Source organism: Rana temporaria, chromosome 3 (genome assembly GCF_905171775.1).
Source record: "Rana temporaria chromosome 3, aRanTem1.1, whole genome shotgun sequence".
NCBI lineage: Eukaryota > Metazoa > Chordata > Amphibia > Anura > Ranidae > Rana > Rana temporaria.
The window spans coordinates 39,745,137-39,759,065 of record NC_053491.1 but is presented as its reverse complement, the minus strand read 5'-3'; the positions used below and the strand labels follow the sequence as shown (position 1 = coordinate 39,759,065).

At 41.1% G+C, this 13,929-nt stretch overlaps 1 protein-coding gene across 2 annotated transcripts in view; it reads left to right on the top strand.

Annotated features, from left to right (window-relative positions):
• KIF7 (kinesin family member 7) overlaps nt 1-13,929 on the top strand; it is a 114,921-nt gene that overhangs the window by 10,013 nt on the left and 90,979 nt on the right. For both annotated transcript variants that reach the window (XM_040342415.1, XM_040342414.1), the window contains exons 4-5: nt 1,218-1,635; nt 13,366-13,909. In XM_040342415.1, coding sequence (XP_040198349.1) covers nt 1,218-1,635; nt 13,366-13,909 — 962 coding nt within the window. The remainder of the gene's footprint in view (nt 1-1,217; nt 1,636-13,365; nt 13,910-13,929) is intronic.

Below are 13,929 nucleotides of genomic sequence, written 5' to 3'. Positions count from 1 at the left end.
CCTCTGGCTTTCACATTGAGATGGCTGGGCAGGAGTTTTTTAGGCGGTATTTAGGCGCTATTTTTAGCACTGTACCGCCTGAAAAACTCCTCAGTGTGAAAGTAGCCTAAGAGAGGCTTTTTGTCTCTGCCATCACTCCATGTAAACACAGGGGGGACCAACAACAAACCTGACAGAAGGTTTAGTCCTTTTCCACCCTTTACATTTTTTTGGGGTTCATGTTGCCCAGTTTTAACCACTTCAAGACCGCAATACGTATATATACATTATGTTTTAAGTGGTTTAGCTGCAGCTGTCAGCCATAACCCCAGGATTGTTTTTTTGTTTTTTTTTCTGCCAGCATTTCTCTTTCTGATAAAAAGTGATCCAAGTGGCTGACTAGCCACTGGATCGCTTTTAGAAGCAGCGAGAGGTGTCGGACCCCCCCCCAAACCCCTATAGACCTGATGTCTCTAAAGAGGACCTGTCGTGCTTTATTGTTATCATAGGTGATGTTTACATTTCTTGTGATGGCAATAAAAGTGATTAAAAAAAGTTTTAAAGAGACAGTGAAAAAATAAGATTCTTAATAAAATAAATAATAAAAGAAAATAAAAGTGCCCCTGTGCTTGCGCTCAGAGGAGAATGCAAAGGTAGGTCATGCACGCATACGTAAACAGTTTTTGTACCACACATGTAAGGTATCACTGCAAACATTAGTAAGAGTAATCATTCTAGCTCTAGACCCCTAGTAACCTGTAAAAAAAAAAAAATTTCAAGTGTTGCCTCTGGAATTTTTTTTACGTTTCTTAGCGCAATTTTTAAGTGTGACACTCGGCGTAACATCATCTTTTATATTTTACCAAAAAATGTAGTTCTATATTGTTGTGTGTTTTAATTTTAATGCAAAGGAAAAAAATATATATTTTTTTGACCAAAAATTGTGTTTAAAAAAAAAAACACTATGTGACATAAATCGCAACAACTGCCATTTTATTTTCTAGGGTCTCTGCTAGAAAAATATATGTTTGGGGGTCCTAAGTAATTTTCTAAGCCAAACAAATACAGATTTTTACTTATTTTATTTTAAAATAAACTGTAAAAATTAAACCACAACCGGTTTCATTTTACTCAAGTATTATAATCAGCTTGCTGTGAGAGAGAATGACATTGCCTGTTGTATGTGGGTAATTGCTATACACAAGTACAAACCTTTTCTTTGTTCTTTTCTCCTCCAGTGCTGTGCGGTGTGAAGGAGACAGAAGTGGAAGGACTGGATGAGGTGCTCAGTTTGTTAGAAGTGGGTAATGCTGCTAAACACACAGGTGCCACACAAGTCAATACCCATTCCAGCCGCTCACATACTATATTTACTGTCACCATGGAGCAGAGGAGAGTTGTTGGACGAGTCACCAGAATGACCGATGGGGACAATGGTTCGGCCCTTCCTTTTGGTCAGGTTCTGTCTTCTAAGTTCCACTTTGTAGATCTGGCAGGATCTGAGCGTATATTGAAAACCGGTAACACTGGAGAACGGCTGAAAGAAAGCATTCAGATTAACACTGGACTTTTAGCACTGGGCAATGTTATAAGTGCTCTGGGTGACCCAAAGAGGAAAAGCAGCCATATTCCTTACAGGGATTCCAAGATTACCAGGTAAGAGTTCTACGCCCCCACACGTATCTCTCTTCTTCCCCCAAATAAAGCTTAAAGCCCATCTCTGGGCAAAAACGTTTTTCTTATGCAGTGGGGCTGTGCCTGCACTGTACGGGTTAAAGCAGTTGTAAACCCTGTTTAATCATTTTTTTTTAAACTAGAGGTGAGCCTATAATGATGCTTACCTGTAGGTAAAATTAATACAGTGTAACCTTGGTTAACGAGGAACGCGGTTAACAAGCGTTTTGAAAGACGAGCAAAAAAAAATCCTGACTCGGTTAGCGAGTGTTGTCTCGAGCAGGATTCAAGCCAATGGGGTGTGCAGTACCGCATTTTGTCAGAGGTGTGGGGGCGCCGCTTCGAAGCCGTTCAAAAATACTCCATTCCCGAGTGTTTCCAAGGGTTTTCCGAGTTCAGCCGAGCTGTCCCCGAGTATTTCCGAGGTTCTCCAACGCCCCTGCTTCTGGCCACATGCGGTATTGCATGCCAAAGTCAATGCGGAACGAATTATCTTAATTTCCATTGACTTCTATGGGGAAACTTGCTTTAATATGCAAGTGTGTAGGGGTTGGGGTGCATGTGGAATAATAAAGAGCTTCTACAAAGGCACCATCCCCTAAGAATATGCGACTGTTTCAAGAAAAGGTTGAATGGGGTGGGACTTTGTATGTGCCTTGGAGGAGTAAATAAATATAGAAATACTAGAATTATAGAAAAATGGCCCTACTATCTTCTCTGCTTGGGAATCGCACACCTTGAATTTGAAACTTCTAAACTGTAACGTGGTTTTATTTTTTGCTTTGATTTTGTGGTATTATTGCCCTTTGGCAGAAAAATAAAAGTTGTTTATTTTTCTATAATTCTAGTATTTCTACGTTTGATATGCTTTGGATTACAAGCATTCTCCTAGTATACTCGTAATCCGAGGTTCCACTTTATTTGTACGTTCACCATTTAGGAGATCGTCACCCTGTATGCAGCCTGTGACATCACTGGCGCATGTGCTCTGAAGGTCTGGCATACCTTTCCGGAGCTTCAGACCTTTGTGCCGGAACCGAGGGCTCCCACGCGCATGTGCGCAAGTGACCTCATCGCGACTCCGGCAAATCACCTAGCCGTACCTGGAAGACAGACGGGGGGAACATGTCAGCCCTCTCAGTGGTCACTTTACAGCACAGAGGGCTTTGTTCCAAGGTGAGTATTTCATAATGTGCTAGTATACAACCACTTTTCCTGCTCATTTTTATGTTGGGGAGGAGAGACATGTACTTTAGGGCCGAAAAAACTAATATATTATGAAATTTATCGATTTACAATTTTCATAATCGATTAATCGGCCAGTAACATAATGGGGTTAAAACAACTAAAATTAGCCCTTTATAGTACAAAAAAGCAAATTGCTACTGTAAATATTACTTTCACTGTTCCACAGTAAAAAAATGGACCCCTTACAGTAGCGATTATTTGCTCTTTGTACTTCTTTTTATTTTTTTTTAACCCCGTTATGTTACTAAACATCTCAGGCCGGGGGTCACACCTCTGTTTTTTTGGTGCTTTTTTGCAGAAACACACTACGGTTTATTTACATGTTTTCCTATGGGACACGTTCACATCCATCATTTTTTTTTTCAGCTACTGCGTATTTGGAAAGGGCAAGGACTTTTTAACGCAAAACGGTGCGATTTTGTTTTTCTTGGTTCAATATACTTCAATGGAGAAGCTGCAGAAAAGCGTATAATGTGTTTTTGCGTTTTGTAATCTGCCCAAAAAAAAATTGGCCCAAAAAAATTTAAAAAAAAAAAAAAATTTTTAAGGCTATTATCCGATTAATCGAAACAATAATCGGCCAACTAATCGATTATGAAAATAATCGTTAGTTGCAGCCCTAATGTACTTACCTGATTCTCCGATTCCCCCGGCACAAGACTGGTCAGGCGCCCCCCCTCCAGCGGTCTTGAGTCGTGGACTCTTCCTGGCGTCATCGAGCCCAAAACAGGCTTCATAGACTAGGAACAGTCCACCACTGGACCATGGGGCAGCGCTTGTGGAACGAAGGATCAGTTGAGAATAAGCTTTCTCTTCCCTTTTAGACAAAACAAGCAGTTGACCTGTGTAGTACGGCCACAGCTCCACTGCATGGGAAAACTTTGTTTTATTTTGCCCAGAGTTAGGCTTGAATTCTAGCTCTGATTTTTGTTATGGTAATCGTTACGTTGATCCAGCTAGGACCAATGTAAATATGCATAATCGCATACATGAACGATCGTTGTGGAAGCTGCAAATCACTGTAGTAGTCGGGGGTACCGCAGTGTTGGTGGTAATCTTCTAGATTCTGTGCCAAGTGGCTTCCCTTTTGTATGCAAACCACAAAGGGTAGGTTAAATGTAGAGGCTAGAAAATGGACAGCCGCACTCCAAAAAACCCTTAGGTTGTCTTTATTGTAAAACGGATGGAAAATGCACTACAGAATACAGCAAAAATGGGTATAGCAGCCTACGCGTTTCACACTATAGATCAGTGCTTAGTATGACTAAGCACTGATCTATAGTGTGAAACGCGTAGGCTGCTATCCTCATTTTTGCTGTATTTTGTAGTGCATTTTCCATCCGTTTTACAATAAAGACAACCTAAGGGGTTTTTGGAGTGCGGCTGTCCATTTTCTAGCCTCTACATTTTGCCTTGTGCATTGCCGGCGTCATTGATTGTTCACCATCCCCACCTGGAGCGGTAACTCCCTTTTCTTGTTTACAAAGGGTAGGTTACTTGGCACTGCTGCCATTCACAGAATTTCTTGTATTTTTTAACCACTTCCCGACGGCCGTACGACTTTATACGGCCGCAGGGTGGTTCTAATTCTCTGAGTCGCGGTGTTTTTACGGCCTCCACTCCTCCTGGCCACTGGGGGGCGCGCGCGAATGCCCGCCGCATCACTGATGTCCGCCAGGCTCCCGCGATCGGCGGTTACAGAGACAAGGACGTGGATCTGTGTGTGTAAACACACAGATCCACGTCCTGTCAGGGAGAGAGGAGACCGATCTGTGTCTCTTGTACATAGGGACACAGATCGGTCACCTCCCCCAGTCAGTCCCCTTCCCCCACAGTTAGTAACACTAGGCAGGGTACACTTATAACCCCTCCCTCACCCCCTAGTGTTAACCCCTTCAATGCCAGTCACATTTATACAGTAATTAGTGCATATTTATAGCACTGATCGCAGTATAAATGTGAATGGTGCCAAAAATGTGTCAAGTGTCCGATGTGTCCGCCATAATGTCGCAGTACCGATAAAAATCGCAGATCGCCGCCATTACTAGTAAAAAAAAAAAAAAATAATAATAATAATTCTGTCCCCTATTTTGTAGGCACTATAACTTGCGCAAACCAGTCGCTTATTGCGATTTTTTTTTTTTTTTTTTTTTTTTTTACCAAAAATATGTAGAATACGTATCGGCCTAGACTGAGAAAAAAAAAATGTAGCTATTTATTACAGCAACAAGTAAAACATATTATTATTTTTTTCAAAATTGTCGTTCTATTTTTGTTTATAGCGCAAAAAATAAAAACCGCAGAGGTGATCAAATACCACCAAAAGAAAGCTCTATTTGTGGGGAAAAAAGGACGTCAATTTTGTTTGGGAGCCACGTCGCACGACCGCGCAATTGTCAGTTAAAGCGACGCAGTGCCGAATCGCAAAAAGTCTTCTGGTCAGGAAGGGGGTATATGTGCCCAGTAAGCAAGTGGTTAAATGAATACAAGGCAATTCGATTAAGCTGGAGATATTCAAGCCACTTCCCTGCCTCCCCACATCATGCGGAAGAGCTGCTTGACATAGGACCCGAAAGATTGCTGCTATTGTTGTAGCGCTGAATGCTACAGTGATTTGTAACTTCCACAGTAAATGCTGAGGTATGAGATATGCATTCTTCTATTGGTCCAAACTGGACCAGAGTAACTATGCAATGAAAATTATACCTAGAGGTTCAGCTTCAATTTCTTGTTATATGTTGACAGATTTTGCTTTCGCTGCAAGCTCTACTGCAATTGGGAAACAGATATGCCAGCATGGCTCTTTATGAGTTTTGTTAAATCCAGATGTTGCATACTGATGTAAAATATCACTTGCAATTAAAGTGGTTGTATACCCTCTGATAGTACTTGGACCTACAGGTAAGCCTACATTAAGGATTACCTGTAGGTGCTTGCAATATCTCCTTAACCTACATGGTTAGGAGGTAATTGCAGGAAATCGGGCACCGATGTCTATGGCGCATGCGCGCCGTAGGTGCACTGAGCGCGCCGGCTCTTGAATGGGAGCCTGCCGGAAATGTGTGCATGCGCAGGGATCGTGCCGTTCCGCGTGCATGCGCTGGAGTGACGTCATCGCCGCTCCGGCCAGTCACAGTGCCAGAGCAGCGATATCCGGAAGTCACTCCGGGTATCATGGCGGCGACAGAGGACGTGTCTGAGGACCGCTGCGGGGGCTTCGATCTAAGGCAAGTAATTGATAATGAGCTAGTATGCTAGTCATACTAGCTCATTATGCCTTTGCCTTGCAGGTTTTTTTATTTTTTTGGGGGGGGGGGGGGTATACAACCACTTTTAAAGTGGAGGTTCACCCAAAAACTCAATTTTTAACCTTAGATTGGGCCTAATTACGGGAAGCAGAATCGTGTGTTTTGGTTAAAATCAATGCAGTACTTACCTTTTTTGAGATAGATGTTCTCCCGCTGCTTCCGGGTATGGGCTGCGGGACTGGGCGTTCCTACTTGATTGACAGCCTTTCGACCGTCGCATACAGCGCGTCACCAGTTTCCAAAAGTAGCCGAACGCCGGTGCGCAGGCGCTGTATAGCGCCGCACCGACGTTCGGCAACTCGTGACGCGCTGTATGCGACGGTCGGAAGGCTGTCGATCAAATAGGAACACCCAGTCCCGAAGACCATACCCGGAAGCGGCGGGAGACCATCTATCTCAAAAAAGGTAAGTACTGCATTGATTTTAACCAAAACACCCGATTCTGCTTCCCGTAATTAGGCCCAATCGAAGGTTACATTTTTTTTTTTCGGGTGAACCCCCGCTTTAAGAAGAAATAGGCAAACCTAGTCTGCAAATCATGGAGATTGTGAACAATTGTGCAGAGGTTGTCCATATTTAATATTGCTTCCTTGGATTGTGCACTATTTAAAATGCAGTGAAAAGCATTACATTCCCCTATTGAAGTGGTTCTTAACCTCCCTGGCGGTATGATTCTTTCAGATTTTAGGTGCTGAAAGCGGTACAATTATTTTGCATGGAAATCTGGCGTTTTATATTGTAGGCCTGTAATTCTTAGGAATAACTCACTCAAATCTGTCCAAACAAGAGTCTAGTAGACATCCCGGGTATGATAAAGTTTTTGAAACACAAAATCATTACATTATAACATATATTAAAGTAATTATAATAAAAATTATTCAATAATGTAATCAAATCAAAAACACTGAAATTTTCTCAGTTGCAGAATTGTCGCTGCCGATTTCCCCCACAAATCGCTATCGCTCAATTCTGCAAGTGATTCTAATTTATTATCGCTGTTTTCTAGCTGCTCTAAAACCATTTTTTACATAAAGGGACACTTTTGGTTGCTATGGACAATCTACAGTTTCCAGGCAGAAAAAACAGTTTTTATAATATAAAAGTGCATGCAGGACGCTGGGCAGACCACTAGGGACATACAGTATACTGTATGTGTACTGTTTTTTTATTTTTTTGAATTTGGTGCTAAACTCCGCCCCCCTGCTTCACGCCGCTCGGCAGTCACCAGTGTGTGAATCGAGCAAGGAGACGGCTCCCACACACAGCGGGGGACACATCGCAGGATCTAGGGACAAGGTAAGTAACTTCCCCCCTGTATCCTGCAATGCAATCCCGAGTCTGGCTCGGGGATCATGCTTTTGGCATGTAAAGTTCACTCCAGACTCGAGAATACCGCTAGGCAGGTTAAAGCAGTTGTTCGCTTTTTTAGAGCCCTTTCACACTGGTGCGATTTTGCCACGTTTTCGTGGTAAAAATAGCGCTATTAAAACGCTCATAAAACGCTCCCCATGCATCCCAATGGACCCTTTCACACTGAAAGCAGCATCTTTGGAGCAGCTGTTGTGCGCTGAAAAAAACGCCCCTCTCCATTGAAATGAATTGAAAACGCGGTAAAAACACTGTAAAATAGCAGTGTTTTACCGTTATTTTAACGCTCCGCTATAGGCGTTTCCAGTGTGAAAGGGCTCTTAAAAAAAAAAAAAAAAAAAAAAAATTCAAAGTCAGCAGCTACTGATACTTTACTACAAATACTGGACTGGGCTTTTTTCCATGGGCTGCATATTTGCGTACCGGTGCCCTCCAAGCACAGAGACCGGGGATTTCCGGTCACCTGATTGCTGTGATAGCCTCTGATTGGCTATTACATTTATCAGTCACTGTGAAGCACACCCCTGTGTTTTCTGTCTCTGTGAATGGATGAGATACATTGTATCATGCTCTGCCCTTGCAAAGATAGAAGAAAATAAAAGTGTGTGAAGGAAATAAAATTATAATATAAAAAAAAATACCTAGAGCAAGGTTTGATCTAGGTCAGTGCCAGGATTAGTGTTTGGGTCAGTGAGGTCATCATTTTTTTTGTGGACTGTGTGTTTTTTGGTAGGATTAAAAAATAAAATTTGCACTATTGGTTCTGGGCTGTACTTTGGGTACAAACAACAAATAACATACACATATGTGGTATCACTGCGATCGTCAGGCGCAGGAGAATTTATTTTAGGTTATTCTTTGGTAGGTTATGGTAGTAGCAAGAAATATATACAGTTGCATTTAAAAACATTATTATTATTATTATTATTATTATTATTATTATTTATTTATTTATTTTTTGGCTATTTTCTCTGTTGATCAAAAAAATTAATAAAAAATCAGGAGATATCCATTGCCATTTACCATCAAATTAAAGCCCAATTTGTCCTGGAAAAAAAACAAGTCATAATCCAATGGCAAAATCAGGCTTGGGCGTTTAGATTTGTTTTACCCTTAGGCGCAAAGGGCTTAATAAAAGGACACTCGACTGTGCAGGGGTCCAGCGCCGTGCTCACCCGAACAGTTTCTTTGCCGGTCTTTGGGTCCCTGGCTCCAGCATGTTTACTGTGGGCAGCCGGTTGTGCATGCGCGAGCCGCTCTGTGCCTTGTGAATGGACCTGCAATCTTCTGGGACCTGTGACGGAATTGGTTAATAGCGTAATATGCATTTAAAACAATGTCTTTTAATAGGATTAAAAACACTTGCGTATAAACTTCTTGCCACATAGCATGAAAAAACAATCCTCGGGACAGTAAATCGCCTCCTCATTGCAATACTTCCGTGTCGCGGAGACCCAGGAAGTGACATCACTGGCTCCGCCCATCACGTCCGGTATCTCCTAAAGGTGATTTACCGTCCCAAGGATTGTTTTTTCATGCTATGTGGCAAGAAGTTTATATTTAAATGTTTTTACTCCTATTAAAAGATATAGTTTTAAAGGCATACTACGCTATAACCCTATTACTTTATATTTCGAGTATCTATTCCATAGCGGAGCGTATCTAGCATAAGAGGATTATAACTAGATTGGAGCTACACCAGATCATTAATGTACAAAAAGCAAAAGCGTAACCTGTGACCTAAGGTGAGCAGGCATTGCACACAGAGGTGTCTGGTGATGGCTTTCTAACAGTCAGCTGTCTTTTCACAGATGGATTATATACCTTTCACATACTGCTTCAATTGATATGTGTCTGTGAAGTGCACTTTATTATCATTTGTACCAAGAGTGCATCGATTTTTTATTTTTTTTTCTCCAGCATTACAAAGGCGTTTTGTGGACGATTATTGAGATTGTTTTACGTATAGCACTTAAAGTATATACGGTATATGACACACCATATTGGCGTTTTTGTATATTTTTATATATATATATATATATATCTATATATATATATATATATATATATATATATATATATATATATATATACGTTTTGTGACGGGCAAGGGCCTGTGTTTGTGACCTTTTGAACAGCGCACCATTTCTTTACATCAATCATTCATCAATCCTTCTTCTTTTTTTTTTATCAATAAAAAATCATTACAGTATAGTAAACAATAGGAAGTATTACAATTGACTTCACAAAAAATTTAGATAGCTTTACCATAGATTCTTAGTTATAGTTTACTGTGGTGATAATATATCTATCAGTGTATACAAAATAAAGTATAAATATATGAATTTGACGTAGTCAAATATATTATCCAATAAATTAGATTTCATATTAATGTACATGAGGAATATCTGACCCCAGGGTCATTCATCAATCTTTATAGTGGTTGAAGTTTCACCATATCAGTGGTTGCAGCAGTTCTGAATTTTTGCACATTTTCTTTGCACATATTATTTGTTTGATATTGTATATAACAGTGCAGTAGTATTCTAAGAGCCGATTCACACTGGGGCGGCACGACTTCGGGGGAGACTCGGCAAGGCGTCCTGAAGACGACTTCAGAGGCGACTTGCAAAATGACTTCTGTATAGAAGTCAATGCGAGTCGCCCCCGAAGTCGTACAAGAACCTTTTTCTAAGTCGGAGCGACTTGCGTCGCTCCTATTAGAACGGTTCTATTGAATACAATGGGACGCGACTTGTCAGGCGGCTGAGACTCTTATGCCCCGTACACACCATCACTTTATGTGATGAAAAAAAACAAAGTTTTTAAAAACGTCACTTTAATTGACCGTGTGTGGGGGAAAACGTCGTTTTATGTCTTGTAAAAAACGACCAAAAAAATTGAAGCATGCTTCAATTTTGTGTCGTTTTTCAAAACGTCGTTTTTTACTTCACAGAAATTGACCGTGTGTAGCAAAAAACGTCGTTTAAAAAGACGTTTTTACACCCGCGCATGCCCAGAAGCGAGCTTCAATGGAAAAAGTGGTGAGAACGTAACCTCACTTTGCTAGAACATTGTGAGAAAAACGATGGTGTGTAGGCAACTTCGTCTTTGAAAATTGAAGTTTCAAAAACGTCGTTTTTTACTTCACAGAAAATGTCGTTTTTTTTCATCACATAAAGTGATGGTGTGTATGCGGCATCAAAGTGATATTAAAGGTTCAGTTTTTCTTTTTTTTAAATAACAAACATATCATACTTGCCTCCACTGTGCAGATCGTTTTGCATAAAGTGGCCGATCCAGCTGTTCTGGAGTCCCATGGTGTCTCTCTCGGCTCCTCCCCCGCATTAGTTAACCCCCTCTGGAAAGCTCTCTCCCAGGGAGGTTACCTTGCGGGCGCGCTCCCATATCATACACTCAGCGTCTATAGACGCCGAGTGTATGACTTGGCCCCGCCCCCCGGCGCAGTGTCATTGGATTTGATTGACTGGAGCCAATGGCTGTGCTGCTATCAATCTATCCAATGAAGAGCTGAGAACCTATGGAGAGAGCGACGCGGGATCGCGCCTACCGAAAATTTGGCGCTCGGGTTCTTGAAACGGGGTGGGGTAGCTGGGGGGCCGGACACTGCAAGGTGTTTTTTCACCTTGATGCATAGGATGCATTAAGGTGAAAAAACACGTAGGTTTACAACCCCTTTAAAATATTTTCTGATAAACTCCTTTTATACCGAACACAAGCGGCTGCCCTAGGTGGACCTGGCATCAGATATATTTTGTTGCATACATTTATTACCTATTTATTGTTTAGATTAATCGGATAATAGCCTTAAATAAAAATATAGCATTTTTAAAAAAAATTGGGCCAATTTGTTGTTGGGCAGATTACAAAACACAAATTGCCGCAAAAACACATTACACGCTTTTCTGCAGCTTCTCCATTGAAGTATATCCACTTCCAGACCTGCGCACGACGATGTACTTCCTATTTTTAAAGATTGATATCTCGGTAACGGCAGCAGCTGCTGTCACAACCGAGGTATCAATCTTTAGTGTGCGCGGTCTGGTACACGATAACGGCGGTCTCTGCGGCGGATTCGCCGCGAGATCGCCGTTATCGGTGGCGGGAGAGGGACCGTTCGGCTGGTGACTGGGGACGAGACTGAAGGAAAAATCTCCTTCACCCGTCCCCATAGCTCTGCTGGGCGGAAGTGACGTCAAAACGTCAGTCCCGCCCAGCCTCTTAAAGAGACAATTTTTTTTTTGTCATTTGAAAAAATGACAGTTTAAAATTTTTTATTTTTTTTTTGCATTTTAGTCTAATTATGAGATCTGAGGTCTTTTTGACCCCAGATCTCATATTTAAGAGGACCTGTCATGCTTTTTTCTATTACAAGGGATGTTTACATTCCTTATAATAGGAATAAAAGTGATCAATTTTTTTTTTTCAGTGTAAAAAGTAATAAAAGAAATAAGAAAACCCCCAAAAAAATGTTTTAAAGCGCCCCGTCCCAACGAGCTCGCGCGCAGAAGCGAACGCATACGCGAGTAGCGCCCGCATATGAAAACGGTGTTCAAATCACACAAGTGAGGTATCGCCGCAATTGTTAGAGCGAGAGCAATAATTCTAGCCCTAGGCCTACTCTGTAGCTCAAAAAATGCAATCTCTAGAATTTTTTAAACATCGCCTATCGAGATTTTTAAGGGTAAAAGTTTGACGCCATGCCACGAGCGGGCGCAATTTTTAAGCGTGACATGTTGGGTATCATTTTACTCGGCGTAACATTATCTTTCACAATATATAAAAAAAATTGGGCCAAATTTATTGTTGTCTTATTTTTTTAATTAAAAAAAGTGATTTTTTTTCCAAAAAAAGTGTGCTTGTAAGACCGCTCCGCAAATACGGTGTGACAAAAAGTATTGGAATGACCGCCATTTTATTCTCTAGGGCAGTGATGGCGAACCTTGGCACCCCAGATGTTTTGGAACTACATTTCCCATGATGCTCAACTACACTGCAGACTGCATGAGCATCATGGGAAATGTAGTTTCAAAACATCTGGGGTGCCAAGGTTTGCCATCACTGCTCTAGGGTGTTAGAAAACATATATATATAATGTTTGGGGGTTTTAAGTAATTTTCTAGCAGAAAAAAACTGTTTTAGTCTTGCAAACACCAAATCTGAAAAACACCTAAGGTCTGGAAGTGGATATTGAACCAAAAAAAAAACGAAATGGCACTGTTTTGCGTTAAAAAGTCCTTGCCCTTTCCAAATACGCAGCAGCTGAAAAAAAAATCATGGATGTGAACGTGTCCCATAGGAAAACATGTAAATGAACTGTAGTGTGTTTCTGCAAAAAGCACCAAAACACAGAGGAGTGACCCCGGCCTGAGATGTTTAGTAACATAATGGGGTTAAAAAAACAAAACTAAGTACAAAAAGAGCAAATAATCGCTACTGTAAGGGGTTCACTTTTTTTACTGTGGGACAGTGAAAGTAATATTTACAGTAGCGATTACTTTTTTTGTACTATAAAGGGCTAATTTTAGTTTTTTTAACCCCATTATGTTACTGGCCGATTAATTGATTTATGAAAATTGTAATTGTTTAAATTCATGATCGATTAGTTGTCGATTAATCGATTAGTTGTTTCGCCCCTAATATTGCTCTATATCGCTATAATATGTATTGGGGATGTTTGTTTATTTCCATTCTTTTGCAAATCTTTTTTTTTTTTATTATTTATTTATTTTTTAGACTGTGTTTAATTTGCTGTTCTGTTTTATAGGATTTTGAAAGATTCCTTAGGAGGAAATGCCAAGACGGTTATGATCTCTTGTATAAGCCCTTCAGCTTCTGACTTTGACGAAACCCTGAATACACTTAACTATGCCAACCGAGCGCAAAACATAAAGAACAAAGCGACTATCAATTGCAAGAAAGACGCCGAGCGAGTGGAAGACCTCCAGCAACAGATCAAGTCCTTGCAGCGAGCTCTAGAACAGAGACATCGTTCAGAAACCCGGATCCTCAGCAGGTTTGACCCAGCCAAGTCTGTTCCCCGGAGATCTACAGAAGATCATGTGTCCAGGCTAATGGCTGAGTGTGCCCATTACAGGACATGCACAGACACGGGATATCTCCTACTTATGGACCTTCTGTCAGAAGAAGGCCTCTCGCCTGCGGGCATGCAAAGAGTGAAGGATTGGATGTGTACTGTAGAAGAGGAGAGGAGTGAAGTCACATCGGCGTCTGGTTTGGACAGTGGAATTGAAAGCTCCTCTATTGAGGAATCCACTGCAGAGCTCAGCAGGAAGCAGGCTAAAAGGAAGGTATGGATCAAAAAAAAAAG